The 24,473-nt window shown below is 42.2% G+C and overlaps 1 protein-coding gene across 7 annotated transcripts in view; it reads left to right on the top strand.

The window, feature by feature from the left end:
• Window positions 1-386: 386 nt before the first annotated feature.
• Window positions 387-24,473, top strand: part of GOLGA4 (golgin A4) — a 105,139-nt gene continuing 81,052 nt past the window's right edge. For 2 of the 7 annotated variants that reach the window (XR_007479676.1, XM_049715838.1), the window contains exons 1-2: window positions 387-753; window positions 14,833-14,922. Coding sequence is in view for 3 of the 7 variants with exons in the window: in XM_049715838.1 (XP_049571795.1) it covers window positions 682-753; window positions 14,833-14,922 (162 nt within the window). In the remaining 4 variants the exon portion in view is untranslated. The remainder of the gene's footprint in view (window positions 754-14,832; window positions 14,923-24,473) is intronic. The other 5 variants (XR_007479674.1, XR_007479673.1, XM_049715837.1 and 2 more) reach the window with 3 other exon arrangements.

The raw sequence follows: 24,473 nt of genomic DNA, 5'->3' as shown, positions 1-24,473 counted from the left end.
TAGGAGTACCAGACACTGAAGGCAGAGAATCCTAACCACAAATACTGAACAAAAGTACACTATCCTTCAGAGCCCTCGGCAGGTTCCCTGGGTCCCCTCTTCTCGCACCCCGGACACCCACACATGCGGTTCTTTGCGGCAGAATTGTCAGCCTTGCGGTCCTCAACAGAAGCAGCACCCTCCCCACCAGACTTCGCAGCGCCGAAGCCCCGGTGTGCGTCAGCGTAGCTCGGGATCTGAGGGCATCTATGCTCGCAGTGAGCATAAGCAGCGCAAACCCCTGCATCTTCCGGGAGCGACCCTGGAGCGCGCATGTGCGGGCCCGACTCCAGCTTGTCCCCTCCGGCACTCCGTAGCACTCCCTCGGCGAGCTCCACGTAGGCCGCGCAGGCGCCTTGGGCACATGCTCACCTGGTGCCGTTGTCGCCGCCGCCGCCGCTGCCGCAGGAGCTGGATGGGGGGCCGAGGCCAACCGGTGGCACCCAGAAGAGAGAGACGCGGCGGCGGCGACGCCGACACCCGCAGGACGAGTGTGCCGACCCGCCCGCGAGGCCAAGGAGGAGAAGCGAGGCCCGGCCCCCGCGGTCCCTGGTGTAGAGAAGCCTCCGTCGCCGCCGCGGCCGGGTCTCTCAGAGCACTCGCCCTCAGGTCTCATTCACATTCAGGAACCCGCGTTGCGCCATGTTCAAGAAACTGAAGCAAAAGATCAGCGAGGAGCAGCAGCAGTTCCAGCAGGCGCTGGCCTCTACTCTGGTACTATGGCTGCCGCGCTCCCCTAGTTCCCCGACTTTTGACCTCTAACCTGAGGCTTCCCCCAGACCCCGGACTGGGAAAGAGCTTAGGGCGGTCCAGGTCCTCCGTGATTCCTGACCCGGGTCCCCTATCCTAAAACTCCGTTCTGGTTGGGGGAGGCTGGATTCGTGATACCTGATCTCTGGTAATTTCCCCTAATGCCCAACCCGGTCTGAGAATAAGTGAGAAGGGCTCCGATCTTTCATGATTTTTGAGCCATATCGAAGGTTCCACCAACCATCCGAGACCCCAACTCAAGAATGAGGGCGGAATGGGAAAACCAGGGTCCCTTGTAACATCTGATCTCTCGACTGAAGTCCCCTCTCTGATCCCCGACCCGAGATTGAGTACGGAGGGGCCCCTGGCCCGTGACGAAGTCTAATTCCAAACCCTGGTCCAGGGGTGAGGGCCAGGGGTCGAGCCATTCCTGCCCAGGCTCCTTGCAGGAGCATTGGGACCTGAAAGAGGTGGCGGTGTGGCCGGTGTCCAGCGCCCGAGGCTGTCACGAGTTAGTCACTTCGCATAACTTGGTTGATCCGGGACGGGTGGAGGGGCTGACACTGCGCGGCCCAGCAGGGCTTGCGCCTGTCCGCAGCTCGGCTCTGCTTCTTCAAGTCTCGTTAATATTTGTTTTTCACGAACGCTGTTGCTTCAGGAAATGACAGTTTTCAGGAAAAAGGGGGCGTGTTAGTAGTGTTAATTTAAAGAAGCAGAAGCAGTTTCCTAAGCAGCTGTGATCGTGTGTTTGGGTGCTGGCAGCACGTGGTCCCTTCAGCAAAGGGGAGGGCGTCTGCTAAATTCCTTCCCAGCCTTTCAGAGTCTCAACAGATGGAGCAAATCTCTCTCTTAACTTTAGAGTTTCTACAAAATAGGCTGTTTTGACTAATTTGGAGGCATTTCTAAACATCTTTAACATAACATTTATAGTATACAACTTTTAAATATAGCTAACTAATTAACAACTACTAAATCAAACAACTATTGAATTTATTCTGAAACTGTAAATTGAAGTTGTTCTCTAAAAATGTAAAGCTCCCCTAGAGGGAAACAGTGGTTGAGATACATAGGTACATGGTACTGAAAGCTTGCTCGTTCATTCTCCCAAGTGAAACGTAAATAGTGATTAAGATTTCAGTACTAAAATTTTACTTTTCATACCATTTACCACAAGCTTTTAAATTTTACAAAACACCATTATTTAAGAAACAAAGGAAAAACTAAAAAATGAGGTACGGATGAGGAATGTGGGGAAACAGGCGTGGTAGTGAATGTAAGGGACTCTATACATATCACTGATCCAGGATTCCACCTCTAGAAATTTATTCTAAGAAAATTTAGGATGTATTAAGCAGTTAGCCACATGGATGTTCACTTCAGTGTTGTTTTTTTTTTTGTTTTGTTTTGTTTTTTGCGCGTTGCTGCGCGCAGGCTGTCTCTAGTTGTGGCGAGCGGGGGCTATTCTTCGTTGCGGTGTGCAGGCTTCTCATTGCGGTGGCTTCTCTTGTTGCGGAGCACGGGCTCTAGGCATGTGGGCTTCGGTAGTTGTGGCACCCGGACTCAGTAGTTGTGGCTCACGGGCTTAGTTGCTCTGCAGGATGTGGGACCTTCCCAGACCAGGGATCGAATCCGTGTCCCCTGTGTTGGCAGGCAGATTCTTAACCACTGCACCATCAGGGAAGTCCCGAAGTTCTGGATTATTGTTTTCAGAGTTAATGATTTCTTTCAAGCATGAATTAAACAAATATTTTTTGATGGGACAGTCCTTTTATAACAGATTACACATATCCTTGTTTTCTCGTGCAAAGGATCCTGAATTTGTATAATATCAATTTCTTCAGTTTTTTTTTTTTTTTTTCCGGTATGCGGGCCTCTCACTGCTGTGGCCTCTCCCGTTGCGGAGCATAGGCTCCGGACACGCAGGCCCAGCAGCCATGGCTCACGGGCCCAGCCGCTCCGCAGCATGTGGGATCCTCCCGCACCAGGGCACGAACCCATGTCCCCTGCATCGGCAGGCGGACTCCCAACCACTGCGCCACCAGGGAAGCCCATGTCTCCAGTTTTGAGTATGAATTATTTTGTGTTGACGGCACCATGCCCTCAGGAATTTAATGGTGTGTGAAAGACAATTCCCTTTTACCCACTCAGGAGGATTTGTTTTTGGTCTACTTTTTGTAATTACTTTGTAGCCTCCCTTGCTATCTTCCCAGTGTTGTTCTTCCAACTTCTGAATTGTTTGGGCTTTAAATCAAGACAAGACACTAAACTTCTAAAATTTTGTGTAAAATAAGGACAAGTACCTAAGAGATTCTTTAGTGTATTTTAGTGTTATTAACACAAAGTTTGAGACCTTTGTTTTGAGATTTTGGAGGCCTGTGTGTGCATACTTCCTTGTTCTTAGCTTTCTTTCCAGAGGGGAGATTGCCTGATAGGGATGTTTCAAGTAGAGTGAGTTGTCATGTGTTGATAATTCTGGGATAAATGAACGATTTGCATCATAATATTTGCAAAACTTTCAGTAATATTAATAGTGTTAGTAACACTATAAGGGTCCCTTAAGTTTTTGAAAGCATTCAATAAAAGACAGCCTTCTGTAGTCCCCAGTCACTTCTCTTTGGTTGGTGCTAAGATTATTTGAACCCTTCTTTTTTTTTGCGGTACGCGGACCTCTCACCGTTGTGGCCTCTCCCGTTGCGGAGCACAGGCTCTGGACGCGCAGGCTCAGCGGCCATGGCTTACAGGCCCAGCCGCTCTGCGGCGTGTGGGATCCTCCCAGACCGGGGCACGAACCCACGTCCCCTGCATCGGCAGGCGGACTCTCAACCACTGCACCACCAGGGAAGCCCTAATATATATATTTTTAAGATTTATTTATTATTTATTTATTTAATTTATTTTTGGCTGCGTCAGGTCTTAGTTGCAGCACGCGGGATCTTCTTTGAGGCATGTGGGATCTTTTGTTGCTGCCCACAGCTTCTCTCAAGTTGCGGTGCGTGGGCTTCTCTTTAGTTGCGGTGTGCAGGTTTTCTTTTCTCTAGTTGTGGCGCGCAGGCTCCAGGGCGCGTAGGCTCTGTAGTTTGCAGCACACGGCTTAGTTGCCCCGCGACATGCTGGATCTTAGTTCTCTGACCAGGGAGCGAACCCGTGGATTCTTTACCACTGGACCGCCAGGGAAGTCCCTCTATTTAATATTTTTTTAACAACAAACATCTACTTGGATTTTTAAATTCCTTACAGAATGAATTTGATAAAAATTATTAAAAAGTAATGTAGAATACTTTCTAACTTCTTAAGATATATGTAGTGCCATGAATAAAAATATTTTTTAACATTTTCAGCCTTTTTCAAATATTACTGAAACTTTATAAAAAGCACAGGCGCAAATGGACAGTTGTATGATTCCACTTGTATGGGGTACCTAGGTTAGTCAGTTTCATAGAGACAAAAAATAGAATGGTGGTTGCCAGGGGCTGGAGAGGGGAGAGGGGAGTGGGGAATTACTGTTTAATAAGAACAGATTTTCAGCTTGGGAGGATGAAAAAGTTCTGGAGATGGATAGTGGTGCTGCTTGCACAACAGTGTAAATATAATTAATACCACTGAACTGTACACCTACAAATGTTTAAAATGGTAACTTTTATGTTATGTATACTTTACCACAATAAAAAAATTAAATTAAAAAAAGTGCAAAATGTGGGCCTACCCCAAACCTGCAGAATTATAGCTTTTTTAGAGTGGGGCCTCAAAATAATAGTTTATGTAATAGAAATTTTTTTAAAATTCCACAGACAGCAGAGGAAAGAGTCACTTTCTGAAGGAAAATAGGCTTTTTGTAAACGCCACTTGGCAAAATAATTAGCCTCAATCTAAAAAGCGTAACTCCCAGAGAGAATATTTGGATCAGAAAAATCAGAATGTCTTGAATGTTTATAAATCTGTATTTTGACCAGGGAGCATATAGTGGCTATTTGTATTACTTTATATAGAATATACATTAAGTTCTCATGTTTTAAATAATTTAAACAGTCCTTGTTCATGTGATTTAAAAAATCTGTGTGAAACTTGAATAGGGTAAGGGCCATACAAAGTTCTCTCATCTGCTTCTTAGTTTGATAGGAAGAGCTGGAGGAAAAAATTCTAGAGAGTCTTTGTCTCTGTAGCTTTCAGGATGAATTAACCCAATTTGTTAAACTGTGATGTTCAAAGACCCCAAGACATAGATGCAAATTATACATACCTTAACTTTACATCCCACGGAAGCTGTAGGCAGATTCAAAAGTGCATCCTCCTGGGCCCAGGTGAGAAAGCAGGGCTGGAAACTTTGATGTAGAAATTCAGTTAATGTGTTGATAAAGGTCAGGACTCTTAAAAGTATAGGATTTTGGCTAACAGCATTTGGTTTCTTCACCTTCTAAACCACAAAATATTAGGAAGACGTTCTCACTTAAACATTTATTTGGCTAGCTATTAAATTCCAGGTTGAAAAGTTTCCCTCAGACCATTGACTGTTTTTCTTCCTTCTAGCATCATGTGTGCTGATGAAAAGTCTAATTCCAAACTTGTTCTTTCTTTATTGGTAGTTAACTTGAGCTTTGAATCTTTTCTTTTTTCCTTGATGCTAGAAAATTTCCAGTTTTCTTCTTTTTTTTCTTAAGTCTCCCTCCTTTTTTTTTTTGCGGTATGCGGGCCTCTCACTTCCGTGGCCTCTCCCATTGCGGAGCACAGGCTCTGGACGCGCAGGCTCAGCGGCCATGGCTCACGGGCCCAGCCGCTCCGCGGCATGTGGGATCTTCCCGGACCGGGGCTCGAACCCGTGTTCCCTGCATCGGCAGGCGGACTCTCAACCACTGCGCCATCAGGGAAGCCCAGTCCCCCTCTTTTTTTTTTTAGCAGTATGCGGGCCTCTCTCTGTTGTGGCCTCTCCCGTTGCCCCTTCCTTTTTAAAAAAAAATTTATTGATTTATTTATTTACTGGCTGCGTTGGGTCTTCGTTGCTGCACGCGGGCTTTCTCTAGTCGCTGCGAGCGGGGTCTACTCTTTGTTGCGGTGCACGGGCTTCTCATCACAGTGGCTTCTCTTGTTGCGGAACACGGGCTCTAGGTGTGCGGGCTTCAGTAGTTGTAGCACGCGGACTCAGTAGTTGTGGCTCGCAGGCTCTAGAGCACAGGCTCAGTAGTTGTGGCGCACGGGCTTAGTTGCTCCGCGGCATGTGGGATCTTCCTGGACCAGGGCTCAAACCCATGTCCCCTGCATTGGCAGGCGGATTCTTAACCACTGTGCCACTAGGGAAACCCTAATCATATATTTAATTTCCACAAATAATAACACTAGTCAACACTGGATAGTTATTTTTAGCCACGTGCTTTCTTGCTGCATTGCATGTATTAACTAAATTAATACATGAAATAATAAAAGGTGTGGATTTGTATTATCCCCATTTTACAGATAAGAAATTGAGGCCTAGGGAGGTTAAATAACTTGTCTGTGGTAGACAGCTAGTACCACACAGCTAAGCGGTAAAGCCGAGATATGAACCCAGACAGTCTTGCTCTAAAGCCCATTCTCTTAACCAGAGTACTATGCTTGTTGCTTTGTTTCAGTTTTTAGTAGCAGCTTGTGTTTTAACGGAAACTAGAGCTTCTCAAAACTCTTGCAAGATAAGTGTTATATATTATACATACATATATATTTAAGTTCTCTTCCTTGATTTATCTGATTGCTCTGGGTTACTTGTTATACCTGTTTTTCTTCATACTTGTCATCGTTTATCTTTTTTCTTTTTTTTTGAGAAAAATGTCTTGTTATTATTGGTTGTTTGTTTATATTTATGAAGACCTGGAGGGTGGTTTATTTCAGTAGCTAACATGGGTTTTCTCTGCTCTTACCTGCTACTCTCCTGTGTCGAGGGCCAGCCAAAACACAGAGAGTCCTGCTTTGAAAGGTGACCATAAGATTTAGTATCCAAACATTCTTATGAATGAATGGGGACGCTAGTGGCAGTTATCTTGGAACATAAACTGGCATGAACTGGGTGGGACTGGGATTGCCTTGGTCGGTCTGGGGCGTATTGTTATCCTGCTGCTTTGTGGTACCAGCCCCTGCTATTGGAGCGCTAACTCCTCCAAGGTGTTGCTCTTTATATTTGGCTGTTACTGTTGTCTGGAGATCTATTTGGGTTGGGGGAGGCTGACGCCACGTACCTCTTTGTCTTGCAGACACTTAACACATTGCTGAGAGCAGTAATCTCCCTTTATAGTGTCTAAAACTGTGATTTATTTATTTTTTCCTGTTGCAGAAAGTTGCTGCTTCCTCTCCCGCAGAGCTTCTGTGCATGTTCAGGGTTATGGCTACCTTTGCCCTGATTTTTCCACCAGTTTGAATCCTTTTGCCTTTGAGTCTTCAAAAATTTATTTTCTTTTTGCCTGTGGTATTCTCTCTCTTGTTCTAGAGTGTTAATCTGTCTGCTTTTCTAATTTTTTTTAACCTTTATTTCAATGGCTTTTGGGTTTTGGGGAGGAAGAGAAGTAAACAGTGTTTATTTTTGCATTGTGTTGGACACCCAGTGGACGGTTTAAGTGTGGTGACTCCTGTGCTTAAATTCTTGGAAACTTTTAGGTATTATTTCTTTGATAATTCCCTCCCCTTTGTTTTTTCTCTTCTGTCCTGAAAGTCCAGTTAGTTAGCTTTTGTGCCTTCAGGATAGATTCCCATTTATTATTTTTTACCCTTTATGGTCTATTTTTATTTTTTTATTCTGTTTTTGAGAGTGTGCTTCAATTTAACTCTTCAGTTGAATGTTTTGTTTTATATATTTATTTATTTATTGAAGTATAGTTGATTTACAATGTGTTAGTTTTCTTCAATTGAATTTTAAATTTTGGCTACACTATTTTTAAATTTCCAAAGGCTGATTCTTATTGTCTTTTGCTTTTTCATAGCATTGCTCTTGACATAGTGACATATCTTTTCTCTCTCTGAGAATAATGGGGATTTTTTCTTCTGTTTTCTTTTAATCTTTATTGTGGTAGGGTTTTTAAAAAAAATTTGTGTATTTATTTATTTACTTATTTACTTGGCTGTGCTGGGTCTTAGTTGTGGTGTGCAGGATCTAGTTCCCTGACCAGGGATTGAACCGGGACCCCTGCATTGGGAGCGTGGAGTCTTAACCACTGGACCACCAGAGAAGTCCCATGTTTGTTTTTTGGTTTTGGGTTTTTTTTTTCTTCTTGTTTTTGGCTCCCTCTTACATTGGAAATTTTCTTTATTGAGTGCTCTGGGCTATCTATTCATATTTAAGGGCTAGGTACTAACAATCTGGTGCTATTTGGAAGTAGCATGTGATTGACACTGGGGCTCACTGGTGGGTGACATGCTGTAAACTGGTTTTATTGTTGGGAGAAATATCTACATGTTGGTAATCAGAGGCCTAGCTGCCAAGTTTCTGGAAGCGGGTCTGAGAAGGACTGCTGGAGTTTCCACTGTTCACTGTGCAGAACATCGCCTAATCCTGCTCTGTTTAGTCACGCACTTTGCCCTTCTCTCCTGTCTTACTGTGCTTGGTTTCACCCAGTTTGAAGCCTCATTGGCTCCAGAAAATAAACCTCTGTTTCTTCAGAGGCTATGTAAGGTGGGACAGGGGACCTGGGGAATCTTTCAACCAATCTTTCTGGTTTTGATCCTGTCTCATCTTGCTTTATAACTTTAGCTTTAAGTCCTAAGTCTTTTTAGGGTTCTGGGGATGAAAATAGGCTTCTTCTCATCACTATTCCCTTCTCCGTGGGGTTGTAGTGGCTGTCCAGCAGTACTGTTACTTTAGTATTCTTTCACTCACATCCAGTATTATGAAAATTGGTTGAAATTTAACTCTTTGGGAGGGAGAGAAAATAGGAACATATGTAGCCAATCTACTATGTTTAACTAGAAGTCTCCTTAAATTACTTTTGATTGAGTGGATTTTGCCATATTGAAGGGCTGTTTTTGAGAGGTAAGCATTTATAACATGAACAGCAGTATTTCATTTCCGGCACTACTATTTAGATGTCAGGATGTGGAAGGTACTTTATTACAGACGTAATGGAAAGCTCTAATAATTTTGGTAACTAGTATACAGAGGTTTATGTGAAGCATCAACTCCCAGTTACTTTGGCCATTCCTTTATAGCTGGGATGTCGGATGGATTTGACAGAGACTTTCAGAAGTGCCGTGGTGAGAAGGAGTCTACGGCTTTGTCCTTGCCATGATTGATTACCATGGGTGTGGGAGGGAGAAGTGAAGCCAGGTGTTTGTTATGCTTGTGTAAGAATAACATATCATCTATTGGGGGCATAACTTGAGAACTGAGTAGTGTCAAAAGGCCTCTAAGCAGCCAAAATTTTAATGTCACTAACTTCACATTCCATAGTTAATGTATGTTGTTCATAAGAATACTTTAAAAAATCCCTCGCTTAGAGCTTCCTTATGCTTATTTTGTCTACAGTTCCAATAAATGTAGTTATCTAGTTTCTAAACTAGTAGCAGGCTAAAATGGACAGAGAAGATATACTACAAGTAGCATATTGACAGGAATGACAACTGACCTAGAAAATGTTAAATTATATTCAATTTCCTTTTATCTTTGGAAACTAGAATTAGTTACTATTTTCGGAAAGGTGAAACCTGATTTCAGAAAAGTGTAGATTCAAAATGGTTAAACCTCATTGTTATCTCCAAACCCCTCCAGGTATTAGTGAGGTTTAACCGTCTTGAATCTATAAGTTTAGATAGATATCTAACAATTCAGCTATTTTGAGTAATTCTTTCTATGAAAACTCCCAGATAATAGAGCCCCTTATGGAATAAACTATGATTAACATAGTTTTGACTTTAATGTAGAACTTCCCAGTAATGTGAATGTCCAAAATTTGTGTTTTTGTTATCTTTAGATTTTGTTGTTCAACCTAGAATTAATGCTTTTTAATTTCTATTTTGTGGTATATTTAAAATATATTAGATATATTTGATGTATTCTAGATTTAGTAGTGGCCATGTTTATCAACATTGTTCTTATACAGACAACATGGTATGATGAAAGCAGTTCAGGTGGGTTGTGGAATCTGTGGATTGGGATCAGCTTTTTTTTTTTTTTTAAATGAAAGACTAGATTAGGTCAAAATGTGGCATCTTATGTTGTAAAGGTTAAGGTTTCATAAAACTTTTGTTTTAGAAGTGTCTGTGTGAAAAGGATGTTGTTGTTTTACTGTGGGTCCCAGTGAAAAAAATTTGAGAAATAGTGATCCAAAGAATACTGGGGAAGTGGATGAGGGGCTCAGAAGACCTGTTTGCTAACCCAGATCTTGCAGTATGCAACCTGATCAAGCCACATAAGCACTGTGAGCTTCTTACTTTCTTGTCAGGAAATTGGGGATGATAACTGTCCTGCTTACCTTTCAGATTGGTTGTGAGAATCAAAAGAGAAAGTATTTGAAAACATTTGTAATTACAGAACGCTTCTTTATTTAACAGAGCCTGCTAAGGTGCTGTGCTGGTGTTGCATTTGTCTTGAAGGGTAGATGTAGTCTCTGTACCATAGGGTTGAGAGACAGTTACTCCTGGTGTGGTGAGAGTGTGAGAGGATCAGGGTGACATCTGATAAAGTCTTGATGGGTAATGAAAAGTCATGGTGTTCAAGGCTTATTATTCCTAAAGGTGACTGTACTAGCTTCCTAATGTTGCATAACACATTACCACAACCTTGCTGCCTAAAAACCCAGTTATTGTTTCACAATCTGTATGTCAGAAGTCTGGCATGACATGACTGGCTTCTCTGCTCAGGGTCTCATAAGACTAAGATCATTATTGTCCAAACTGTGTTCTCATCTGGAGGTGAGGGTCCTCTTCCATGCTCATGTGGTCGTGGTAGAATTTAGTCCTTTGTGGTTGTAGGACGGAGGTCCTTATTTCTTGCTGGCTGTTGAACGGGACCGCTTTCAGCTCCTAGGGCTGCCCACAGTTCCTTGCCACTTGGCCCCCACATGCCTTTTCTTTCAGGATAGCAGGAGTACATCTCTCTGCTTTCTGCTGCTGCCTCTGCACTCTGGACCCATTTGAAGGGCTTGTGTGATTAGGTTGGACCCACCCAGACAATTTCCTTTCAATTAACTCACAGTCAACTGGTTAGTAACCTTAAATATACCTGCAGAAACCTTTTTGCTATGTAAGGTAAGATAATCAGGGCAGTGATATATTCACAAGGTGAGGGTCATTTGGGGTCATCTTCAAATTCTGCATACCACAGCGACTAAAATGGGTTTTTTATACTGAAGTTGAGGGCTATGGTCAATTAAAATCAGTTAGTTGGCAATAAAAATATAAATTCTGAGCCTGGTTATAGCCATCAGGTTTTTTTGGTAAATAGCCATGAGAAATCTGAAGACAGATTTCTAAGCTATAAGAATTAATTAGACCAAATTTAGTTTGAAGGAATCTAAATCCTTATATATTTTGAAGTGAGAGGATAGCCTGTTAAAGATCCAGGACTTTGGGATAAACACTCAAGTACAGTTAGTTTTTTATGCATGTTTTATACTTTACAGTCATATCCATTCCCTCATGTGATCCTTACTTTTGCAACTCCAGAGGAAGACCTACAAGCCACCAGGCCAAACCTTGCCACGTGGTACTACTTTTCGGAGGACAGCGTGTGTTAGAACCTATTCTTTAACTTTATAAACCCCAACATTTGATTTTGCCGGCTTATCCAGAGCTGATGAGGCGCCAATTATGATTAGGCTCACATGAGGCCAAAGTAAAAAGACATAGTGCCACTTAAAAAAATTCACAATGGAGGTGTACTTTTCAAGTGATTTCAAGGTCCCTGTCTGAAGTAGCCCTGTCCTGGCATCTGGGCATTTGGAAAGCTGAATTATTAACCCCCCACTTTTTTGGATATTATGACATCACAACAGAGAGGGTTAGCTAAGAGCTATATCCTTTAGCCTAGTGTTACTTCTCTAATTACTTTCCTAACTTTTTGCCCTCTCAGTGACCCTTTTGTTTTATTTATTTATTTTTTGGTCTGTTTTTAAAATTATTTATTTATGTTTTGCTGCGTCGGGTCTTAGTTGCAGCATGCAGGTTTCTCTCTAGTTGTGGCGCAGGGGCTCCAGAGCATGTGGGCTCTGTAGCTGGGGCACGCGGGCTTAGTTGCCCTGTGGCATGTGGGATCTTAGGTCCCCAACCAGGGACTGAACCCATGTCCCCTGCATTGGAAGGTGGATTCTTAACCACTGGACCACCAGGGCAGTCCTGGTGGATCTCTTTTATTAAAGGAGATATTACATATAACCATTTAAAAGTAGATACAAATGGAGTTTCTCCTGGTCATAGTGGTAGCGTTTGAAACATCTACAGCCTTTGAAGCTGGCATGGTTTGAAATTTATGGCTCTAGGTGTGGGAAGGGTTATTGCACTTCCCTCAACTTCAGTGAGAACTGTTTCTGAAGTGCTCTGAATACTTGTGATTCTTGTTTCAGTCCTGGGTAAACACTGTCCCTGCTTTGCCTTCCCATTTTCTAAGCGCAATGTTGGCTTCATACATTTTCTAGACATTTAAAACATTGATAAGCTTCAGCTTTATTTCACACTCAACCATTTTGTTGCTTAAAATTTTAAGGCCTTCCTGTTTGTTTTATCTTGATTGAGAAGGGATATCTTATCCCCTAAGGTAACTGCTGCACATAGCTAATTCCTTCTATCACATGTTGATTTTTCTGGTTCATCTTTTAGAAGGTATGTGTGTGCTGGAATTCTACGCTGTAAGCAACAGAACTCAGTCCAGCTAGTTAAGCAGAAAAGGGGTCTATTAATGAATAGTTGGTGACTTAGAGAATTTTCAGGAGGGCCTGAAAGTCTGGGCTGATTGCTCTGCTCAGCCACACTTGGGGGGCTGCACTAATAAGAATGTTGCAGCTGCCTCAGTTTGGCAGCATCGCATCTTGCACTGGACAGCTTTTGTGAACGACTGCGTGAAGCTCCGTGTCTCCATGTTCACCAGCTGATGAACTGTATTAATTTTGCATGTCTGTCTTCTCATATTACCCACTTATGATTCAGACTCTCCTGTGGGTATGTTCATTGGTGGAGTTCAGGTCACCTGCCCTAGGTGAAAAGAAGACTGGGGTGGTGAGTTTTCTGAGTTCTGACTTACAAGCATTTTACAAGAGCTGTTTAGAAAAAAAGGTTATTAAACTTTGTCATGTTTTGTTGATGTTTTCCCCTCCTCCCCATTAATCTATTCCTTTTGATTTCTGCTTCTGACATAAAAGTCTCTTTCCCATTCAGAGATTATAGAAATAGACTCTCATATTTTCTCTTATATTTCAATTAAAAATCATTTAAATCTTTAATATAGCTTAAGTATGAAGTGAGGATCTGATTGATATTGCTCCCCCATATGGATGGCCATTTGTCCCAGCACCATTTATTGAACATCTGTCTTGATTAGAAAGGTTAGACTTATTGTAAACTGAATATGTATATGTGTGTGTAGAGTGTGTGTATGTGTGTGCAACATTCCTCGTGACCTCTCTGTTCTAGCATAGCCACAGCAGTAGGTACTGACTTGACAAATTAGGGTTGCATTTGTTCATTCAATCATTTATTTAACAAATATTTATTAAATGCCTTTTTAGGTAGTGCTGTACAGACTACAAAAGGGTAAGACATTGAGACATTTCTTTGTGGAGATGAGTTAAGATCTGTCTTGTTATGGGTGATGGGGGGTCTTGAAGTTTTGGTTTTATACTTTTTGGACTGTTTTTAGCTCACCTTAGAGTACACCTCAGACTCCTAGTTTAAATTTGGGGCCCTTTCTCCTGTGGGTTTCTGTATAGGAGTCATGTGTTCCTTTACAGAACAAATGGACTGGCATCTCAGTATTGGGCTATGGTGTGCATGGTGTTCTCAAAGCAAGGTACTTGATTAGAGAGATGTTTACCTGTGCAGTTCATTATATTGAATATTAGAGCTGGATGGCACTTTAAAGATTGAATTGACAACTTTATTTTATTTTATTTTATTTTTATTTTTTTATTTTTTTGCGGTACGCGGGCCTCTAACTGTTGCGGCCTCTCCTGTTGCGGAGCACAGGCTCCGGACGCGCAGGCCCAGCGGCCATGGCTCATGGGCCTAGCCGCTCCGCAGCATGTGGGATCTTCCCGGACTGGGACATGAACCCGTGTCCCCTGCATCGGCAGGCGGATTCTCAACCACTGCGCCACCAGGGAAGCCCCGACAACCTTATTTTTTAATGAACTTTTAACTTTGGAATAATTTTGATTTATAGGAAAGTTGCAAAGATAGTACAGAGAGTTTTCATATACTTCTCACCTGGTTTCAGTTGCCCCTAATGTTATCTTCTTTTAAATAAAATTTTATTTAGTTTTGGCTACGTTGGGTCCTTGTTGCTGCACGTGGGCTTTCTCTAGTTGCAGTGAGCGGGGGCTACTCTTCTTTGTGGTATGCGGGCTTCTCATTGCGGTGGCTTCTCTTGTTGCGGAGCATGGGCTCTGGGTGTGCGGGCTTCAGTAGTTGTGGCACGCAGGCTCAGTAGTTGTGACTCGTGGGCTCTAGAGCGCAGGCTCAGTAGTTGTGGCGTACAGGCTTAGTTGCTCCACGGCATGTGGGATCTTCCTGGACCAGGGATTGAACTCGTGTCCCCTGCATTGGCAGGAGGATTCTTAACCACTGCGCCACCAGGGAAGTCCTAATGTTATCATCTTATGTTATCATCACGACCTTATTTTTGAGGTTAATTTTAGCCCTCAAAATGTTAATTTAGCTAAGATCATAGTTCTAGTTGGTGGCAGAATCAGACCAAGGACCCAGTAGATAGCCTGGGTCTGCTAGTTGATTATGTTTCAGTTATCCTTTTCTGTTTTTCATGTATTTGCTCTTTTCCTTCCTTTCACTGGGTTCTTTGGGCATGGACTATGAGAAGGACTACTTAGTACATAGTGCGCTCATCAATGTAGTCTTTCTAATTTGTGCAATAATTTTTAAATCTAGGCTTCCTCCAATTCTTCAACGCCAACGAGAACCAGGAGCAGGACGTCTTCATTTACAGAGCAGCTTGATGAAGGTACACCCAATAGAGAGGTAAGTTTGGAATTTCTTCTTCAATAAATCTTTTACAAGAAGCTTATTAATTTAAAATGTAATGCTACTGTTGATAACAAAATGGGAAATTACTTAATTCCTAGGTATTTTTTTTAGTACAATTTTTTTTTCAAATAGTACTGTTGCTTTTGTAAAGTGTGTTTTCTTTGAATATCTTAATTTGAGAGGATAATATACTTTGCCTTTAATATTTGAAATTTTCAGAATGATTTGATAACAATTTGTTCAGCATAGCATTATGTGGGGAGAAGTCCTATATTTTCAAGCTAGTGATTGGAAACTGTGAAGTAACTCCTAATTCCATGTGACTTGGAGCTGGCACTATAACTCAGATTAGATTTTTTTTCCAACTTTTTTTCTTTCTGTGAAGGATTATAAGAGTCATGCAAGTAAAACATAAGTACACAAATAAGGGTAAAAAGAGGGTAAGAGAAAAAAGGATAAAAAATACATGCATAAATCAGTGAATTATTATGAAGTGAATCCCTGTGTGACCACCACCCAGGTCAAGAAAAGGAACACTGCCAGCGCTAGAGTGCTACTTCCCTTCCCCACAGAAGAGCACCATCATCCTGACTTCTTGATATTTGCTTCCTTCTTTTTTTTAACTTTTTAAATTTTTATAGTACCACTTAAGTATGCTTTCTGTTGTAAACCTTATAGTTAAACCTTTGGGCTGTCTAATTTTTGGCTATTATGAATTATGCTGCTGTGAACATGCTTGTATGTTTCTTTTGCTACACATGTACCAGCATTTCTTTTGCTATGTACTTAGGAGTAGAATCACTGGGTTAAAGGGTATACATAGTTTTACCATTGAAGGTAATGCCCATTGTTTTTCAGAATAGTTGTAGAATTTTACCTTCCCACCTTCCCAATTTTACCTTCCCAAGTTCTTGTTGCTCTATATCCTTGCTAGTCTTTAATTTCAGCCATTCTGGTGGGTGTGTAATGTTCTCTTATTGTAGTTTTAATTTGCGTTTCGCTGATGACTAATAAGATTGATCATTTTTCATCTGTGTACTGATAACTTATTTTGTGAAGTGCTTACTTAAGTCTCTTGCTCATTTTTCTATTGGTTTATCTTTGTCTTATTGATTTGTAGGAGTTCTTTTTTATATAGTGTGGATAGGAGTTTTTTATTGGATACATGCCTTGCAAATATCTGCTTCCACTCTGTGGCTTGCCTTTTACTCTCTTAATGGTGTCTTTTGAACAGAAGTTCTTAGTTTTAATGCATTCCAGTTTATCAATATTTTATTTTATGGCTAGTGTTTTTCATTTTTTAGTATTCTTTTCTTGCCCTTCAGAGTATTTCCCATTATTATCCTGTTTTACCTTTCACATTTGGATCTATACTCCATTTGGAAAAGATTTTTTTCAGTATGGTGTGAGGTAGGGATCAAGTTTCACCACCACCCCCCTCCCCACATAGCTATCCAGTTGTTCCATTCTTTCCATACTGCTGTACTGTGCTACCTTTTTTTCAGAAACTAAGTGTCCATTGAGTGGATTTCTGGACTCTTGTTTCTGTTCTGTCATTTGCTTTGTCTTTGATCTGATCCCACACTGTCTTCATAACTATAGTTTTATGTTAAATCTTGCCCTTATTAGAGCAGGTCTTCCCTGTCTTAGTTTTAAAACCAGAATTCCATAGACTGGGTGGCTTAAGCAACAGACATTTACTTCTCAAGAGTTCTGGAGGCTGGGCAGTCCAGGATCAAGATGCCAACAGATTCAGTATCTGGTGAGGGCCCTCTTCTTGATTTGCACACAGCTGTCATCTCATGATGTCCTAGCATGGCCTTTCTTTGTTGCATGCACTTAGGGAGAGATGGAGGAGTGGGGAGGCAGCTCTCTTGTATCTTTTTCTTTTATAAGGACAGTAATCCCATCATGAGGGCCCTGCCCTCATTACCTCATTTAACTCTAATTACCTCCCAAAGGCTCTGCCTCCAAATACCATCACTAAATATCCTTGGGGGTTAGGGCTTCAGTATATGAATTTTGGGGGACATATGCAGTCCATAGCACTCCTACCTTGTTCTTCTTGAATGTCTTAGTAATTCTTGTACCTTTCCATATAATTCCACATAAATTTTACAATCAGATTTTCAAGTCTTACAAAACAAACTCAAAACAAAATAAAATATAGCACTGACAACAAAGAAACCTGTAGAGATTTTTATTGGGATTGCATTGACTCTATAGATTAGTTAGGGAAAAGTCTCAATATTATGAGTCAAATTTTATAATCTTTTCAATATTAAAAGTAGTACTGGACTGAGCATTTTACATAATGCATAAGTTACAGTGCTGTTACTCTTTTTTTTTTTAAGTATTAAAAAACATGTATTCTTGAACAGTGATTTGGATGGAAAGTAGTATTCTGAGAAACTTTTTTTTTTTTTTAGGATAATGAAGCTATTTTAGTATTATTTAAAATAAGAACAACCTTTAAACTGTATGAAGTGGGCAATAGGGGAGAAGCACGCCTTCCTGAGAAGGGTCCTCTGAGAAGGGTCTTCTCAGGGGCAAAGGCAGCAAGGGTGGGTGGGCAGGAGGGAGTGCAGGCCTGGATGTCAGCGGTGCTTCCTCAGGGCGGGCTCTGCAGGTAGGAGAGGTGGCTCTGGGGCTTGGCAGCTCCTGGCTGGAGTGGAGGGAGCTGGCCTGGCGGTCCGTGCCAGTGACTCAGGCAGGGGTAGGGCAGGGGTCAGCTGGGTAAAAGAAATGTGGGTTTGAATGTCAGGAGGAGGTGGCCTTGGCTCTCAGGACTCAAGGGAGACGTCAGGCTGCAGGAGGCCCAGGCCTGGGAGTGCTGATCCGCCCCCATCTCTCCAGCGAGGCTCTGTGACTGTGCCCTGGGCGGGTGGGGGGTGGGGGGGCCTCACAGCAGGGTGGGCGGCAGACAGGGAAGGCTCAGACAGGGCTGCTGGTCAGGCCGGGGCTCAGTGTCCTCTTCTCGGAGGCGCTTGCACCCGGAGCAGATGCTTCTTCTCAGAGGCCCCGGCCTGGGCACAAAGACAGGGACCACTCCATTCCTCATCACTGGCTGGAAGGCCGACAGCCTGGGCTCGGGGCTCTCAGACCTGAGAGGCCCGTCGAGCCGCCTTTGTCCTTCCTCGCATCGGCTGAGGGCCCTCAGCGCAGTCTCCTTGGCACAGGGGTCCAGGGATTCCTGGCTGGACGGACAGGTGGACAAGCTGCTTAGGCTTTCAGCGGGGGCGGTACGGATGTCCACCAGGCTCTGCATGTGGCAGGAGAGGTGGGCGTTCCACTGGGACCTCATCGTGAAACCATCGTTGCCATGGCCGGAAAACCCCAGCCCCGAGGAGGTGCGGAGGGGCGGCCCGCTGGGAAGGCGCCTCCAGCCCTGGGGCACCGAGGACCCACGGACCGGGTAGTACTTCCAGCTGCGCAGGGCGGCGGGGAGCGGCCGCCTGCTGCGGAACCAGAGCTCGTGATCCTAGCGGCGGCGGCGGTAGCACAGGATTGGGCGCCTGTCCCGTCCCATCGGGAGGCAAGTGCCGCGGGCAGGCCCGGTCCATGGGGACCATGGGGACCAGCGCTTCTGGGCGTGGGCTGGCTGCACGGCCTTGGCCGTGCCCAGGTACATGCTCAGGTAGCTGCCCATGCTCGCGGGTCAGCGGGGTCGGACCTTCGACGGGCTTTGGCTTCTGGGCGGCCCCGAAGTCTGTAGACGCGAAGCTTACGGCGCTGAGGCGACCGTTGGCATCGGGATGTGGGACAGTTCGTGGGGTGTCGGAACCTCTGGGCACTAGGTCCTGCGCGTGCCAGACCGGGGCCTCAAGGACTCACTCGGGGCCTCGCGGACCCACCTGGGGCCTCGCGGACCCGGGGCCTCGCGGGGCGCCCCTGTGTTCTGAGCACAGGGGATCCTTCAGCTCCCACTGCTGGCCCAGGCGCTTGGCTCTGGGTGGCTGGGGAGCCCTCCACTTTTTGCCCTTGACATTTAAAGGGAGAAAGTATAGTAATTTGTACCAGGTCCTGAAAATTGACTGAAGGGCACTCTCTTTCATTACTGTAAAAATGAACAAAATGCACTTGAATGCTCCTTTAAGGAAAAAGAGCGAATTTACTTGTATTTCTATAGAGGCTGTGTGCTTCTTCTAGAATGGTTGCTAATGTCACTTTTTGTAATTTTATTCTTTTTTTTTTAACATCTTTATTGGGGTATAATTGCTTTACAATGGTGTGTTAGTTTCTGCTTTATAACAAAGTGAATCAGTTATACATATACATATGTTCCCATATCTCCTCCCTCTTGCGTCTCCCTCCCTCCCACCCTCCCTATCCCACCCCTCCAGGCGGTCACAAAGCACCGAGCCGATACCCCATGCGGCTGCTTCCCACTAGCTATCTACTTTACGTTTGTTAGTGTATATATGTCCATGCCTCTCTCTCGCCCTATCACAGCTCACCCTTCCCCCTCCCCATATCGTCAAGTCCGTTCTCCAGTAGGTCTGTGTCTTTATTCCTGTCTTACTCCTAGGTTCTTCATGACAGTTTTTTTTCTTAAATTCCATATATATGTGTTAGCATACGGTATTTGTCTTTCTCTTTCTGACTTACTTCACTCTGTATGACAGACTCTAGGTCTATCTACCTCATTACAAATAGCTCAATTTCATTTCTTTTTATGGCTGAGTAATATTCCATTGCATATATGTGCCACATCTTCTCTATCCATTCATCCGATGATGGGCACTTAGGTTGTTTCCATCTCCGGGCTATTGTAAATAGAGCTGCAATGAATATTTTGGTACATGACTCCTTTTGAATTTTGGTTTTCTCAGGGTATATGCCCAGTAGTGGGATTGCTGGGTCATATGGTAGTTCTATTTGTAGTTTTTTAAGGAACCTCCATTCTGTTCTCCATAGTGGCTGAACCAATTCACATTCCCACCAGCAGTGCAAGAGTCCCTTTTCTCCACACCCTCTCCAGCATTTATTGTTTCTAGATTTTTTGATGATGGCCATTCTGAGTGGTGTGAGATGATATCTCATTGTAGTTTTGATTTGCATTTCTCTAATGATTAATGATGTTGAGCATTCTTTCATGTGTTTGTTGGCAGTCTGTATATCTTCTTTGGAGAAATGTCTATTTAGGTCTTCTGCCCATTTTTGGATTGGGTTGTTTGTTTTTTTGTTATTGAGCTGCATGAGCTGCTTGTAAATTTTGGAAATTAATCCTTTGTCAGTTGCTTCATTTGCAAATATTTTCTCCCATTCTGAGGGTTGTCTTTTGGTTTTCAATGCTGTTATTCTTTAGGATAGATTTCTAAGAGTGGGATTGCTGGGTCGTAGGGTGTATGCAAATTAAAAAATTTGAAAGATTTTTCCAAACTGCCTTGATGTTATTTTAAAACATAATTTTAAAAAACCTTTATTTAATAGATGTTGATAGCAAAATAAACTTAAAAACTTCATAGTTTTTGCATTCAAAGTTAATGGCATATATACTGTGTCCTTGGTTTATGTATTTAAATGATCTGACAAAGTACTTAAGAGTATAAAGTATATGCATACTTTCTTTGAGATCTTATTTTCTTAAGCATTATTTGCAGTATTGCAATTCTTTAACTTTATGATTTCAAGTTTAATGTTGTTGAACTTAGTTTATATGTGTAACCAGTTGGAATGAAAGCTGCAGTACTGAGTAGTGAAAACACTTTTTGCAGTCAGTGTTAATGGCATCATTCCTACACTTACTATATTGGTTAATATTATGGTATATTGGTTTACATATAATATAGTAGAAACCTTGAAAACCACTTGTTGATTGCTACTATTGCTTTTTAAAAAGGATTTATCTAGGATGCTTTAAAACATTAAAATTGAATATATCTTTACAAAATAATCCTTTCTGAAAGGGGTGGTTTGAGCATTCTTTTACAGCAGGCTAAGTAAGCTAACGGTTAGTTTTTATTTCTTCCCAAATTTCAATACTAAAGGTCCTGTGCTTATAGGTATAGTTTAAGGAATGGTTTCTGATTGAAAGCCAAAGCAGTATCATCACTTCGTCTCCTTGCTTTTTTTTTTAATTAATTAATTAATTTATGGCTGTGTTGGGTCTTCGTTTCTGTGTGAGGGCTTTCCCCAGCAGCGGCAAGCGGGGGCCTCTCACTATCGCGGCCTCTCTTGCTGCGGAGCACAGGCTCCAGACGTGCAGGCTCAGTAGTTGTGGCTCATGGGCTCAGTTGCTCCGCGGCACATGGGACCCTCCCAGACCAGGGCTCGAACCGTGTCCCCTGCATTGGCAGGCAGATTCTCAACCACTGCGCCACCAGGGAAGCCCCGTCTCCTTGCTTTTTAAGCATTTTCTAACAACTCTAAAAGATGTTTTTGACCACAAAGTGAAATGTAAACTTTAGTTCAACTTATTTTACAATAAATAAAGGACTTTGAAATTTCATGATTAACTTATAAAGGACATTACATAAAATTATCTTGTTACAGAGAATGGACCTGAGGACATGAGGAGGGGGAAGGGTAAGCTGGGACAAAGTGAGAGTGGCATGGACTTATATACACTACCAAATGTAAAATAGATAGCTAGTGGGAAGCAGCCGCATAGCACAGGGAGATCAGCTCAGTGCTTTGTGTGCACCACCAAGCGGGGTAGGATAGGGATGGTGGGAGGGAGTTGCAAGAGGGAGGAGATATGGGGATATATGTATATGTATAGCTGATTCACCTAGTTATACAGCAGAAACTGACACACCATTGTAAAGCAATTATACTCCAATAAAGATGTTAAAAAAAAAATTTAAAGCTTGATGGATAAAGTCTAAGACAGATCCATCTTGTACCATAATCCACCTTAAGGTAAATGGTAAATACAGATGTATCATCTTAACCTAATGTAAAAATCCAGATTTACAAAACAAGTCAATGAAAATATAATTTCTTTTTCCTGTTGCAAAAAATAGAAAAAAATTGTTAGTCACCATGCCGCACCCCCCCCACCCCCAGCCCCAGGTTTTTCATCTTGTTAAACCTCTAAGATGGAAGATACTCTGTCAGTGATGGGATCCTCACTTTTAGTTTTAAGTTTATTTTTAGCAAAATGTGGAAGTTTAATTCAAATTATAAATATTTGTCCCATCTCTCCAGTAGGTACAGTAAAGTCTATGTAATCTAGAATGCTTGGGAAGTAGAATGGTTTCATTAAGTTGATATTTCCATCAATTAAATGTTTTACCTTTTTTCAGCTATTGCTGAAAATCCTAATGTCTATTTTCCCATATTAGTAAATATTATATGTAAATCTAAATAAGTCTGTCTTTGATTGCAGTGTCTCAGGCTTCCTTATAGGGCTGTAAAAAATCATCTATATGATTGTAGACGTTAAAGGCAAAGGAGAGTAGGGTGATGTGCACTGACCCTGAGGTCTGCGGCTCTGTGGCGCTGTTTCATCCTGCACAGATGGCTGATCTGTCCAGTTGACCTGGTACTCTTTCCTGGGGATCCTAGGCACAGCCTCAATACCCTCATCAATCTCTTCATTTTTTATAGTTCTGTTGATATTTTCTGTTCCTCCCTGCATCAGTTTTGGTAATATGTGTCTGTCTAGGAATTTGTCTGTGTCATCCATGTTGTCCAGTTTGTTGGCATACAGTTGTTTGTAGCATTGCCTTATAATCCTTTTTATTTCTGTAAATGCAGTAGTAATTTTTCCTCTTTTATTCCTGATATTAGTAATATAATATGAATCTTCTCTCTTTTTATTTTACTCTGTCAAAATATGAACCAGTGTTTGATTCCACTTTCTTGATGAGTGTAGTGAGCATTCTCAGGATTGGAGTGGCATGCTGATCTTTGATGACTTATTTTTCTCAAGTCCCAGATGCCCTGGGACTTAGCAGAAATTACTTGAATCTGTTTTGTTACTTTCCTGGTTTTCTGGCCTGATATCTGTTTTTTGCCATCTTTATATAGCCTTGGTCTTTTCAGTGCTCATCAGTCCTTTTTTGCTATCTTTTTTGTTTAATGGCTTTGTATGTCTTTAACTTTATGTATAGTGGAAATACCCATATAGACAAAATAGGGCCTTAATTCATGACCTTCGATTTGGTCAAAATGATTTAACCACAGTCTGTACTGCATATTTTCTCACCTGCTGCTACTATAGGCAGTTTTTTTCTTGTATCTTCTACTGAGTATATTGTGTACTTCTTAAGGTATACATTATTGCAAATAATAAGGAAGTGAATTTGACTCAAAAAAGTAGGTGTTGCTACTAATAGCTATATATAACAGTGTCTGTGAAGATAGAAACAGGACCTCTTCTCTTCAAGGCAGAGATACTAAAAGATACTAAACTTTTTAGGGTCCCTCTCCTAATAGGAGGTACATTAGTACATAGGAGACATATTAATTCATTACATACAGTGGATGCTAGGTAGCAGATGCCTTTCTGCTGGCTTTAGACTTAATTTTCTCTTTGAACTCTGGTTGAGAAGGACTGGGAGGGTTCTGTGCTGCCAGAGTTTGATTGAGTGCTGCAAGCCAGAGGCTAAAGTGGGGCTCATGGCACTGGTGAAAGGAGGTTGAAAAAAGCGTTTCCCAGCTGATGCATAGAGCTCTCTGTGGCCCATTGTGAGAAGCTGCTGTCTCTAGGGAGGCTTCATGACCAACAACTGAACCAAACCTCGCATCAGCTTAGTGACTGAATCTGTGATAACCTCTGTGTTGTGATAGGGCAGGAAACCCAAACTGGGGCCCAGGGAATCAGATTGACTGGATAAGGAGGGATGAGCACAGGAGGAAGGAGAAGGAAAATACCTTCCTCAAAATAAGCCTGTAAATGAAAATGCTAAAATAAATGCTAAGAAGACAGCCAGTAAAAATAGGAATTGGGATATCAATTTATTCCAGGTGAAATTAGAATAATTAAAAGGGCAGTCTGGATAAGACTTTGAAACAAGTATTTTCAGTAGGATAAATGAAGTAATAGTTTTCTTAAAAAGAACAGAGAATTGTGGGGAAAAAAGAGGCCAAAAAATAGACTAGGTAGATATGAAAAAGAACCTATTAGAAACCCTGGAAATAAAAAAAAATGATATAAGAATGTAAATCAGAATAAAACTCAGACTGGTCCCAGTTCAAGGGAAAATTAGGGAGTTTGAAAAGAATACTGAGTAATCCCACCAAAAACACAGAGATAGAGATAGATAATTATCTAAGAGTAAGAGACATGGAGGATAGATTGAAAGCTTTCAACACATATCTGATCGGAGTTTTAGGTAGTCGTCATGAATGTTGAGATACATAAAACTTTAGTCAGTGTTAGTTCAACTGATGGGACCACACAGAAGAGGCGAATTAAATTCTTAGCAGATTTGAATTAGAATTTCAACAGTTTGAAAGAGTTGAGACAGACTTATTGAGGATATTTGAGAACTGAATCTTGGGAGACTTTGATAGGCATAAGAAGCAAATGACAAGGACCACAAGTGGGGAGGAAGCCTCCTTAGGCTTTGAAATAGCTGTCAACGGAAACTAAT

Source organism: Orcinus orca, chromosome 10, assembly GCF_937001465.1.
Source record: "Orcinus orca chromosome 10, mOrcOrc1.1, whole genome shotgun sequence".
Classification (NCBI taxonomy): Eukaryota; Metazoa; Chordata; class Mammalia; order Artiodactyla; family Delphinidae; genus Orcinus; species Orcinus orca.
The sequence above is the reverse complement of the archived record's forward strand: the minus strand, read 5'-3'. Positions and strand labels throughout refer to the sequence as shown.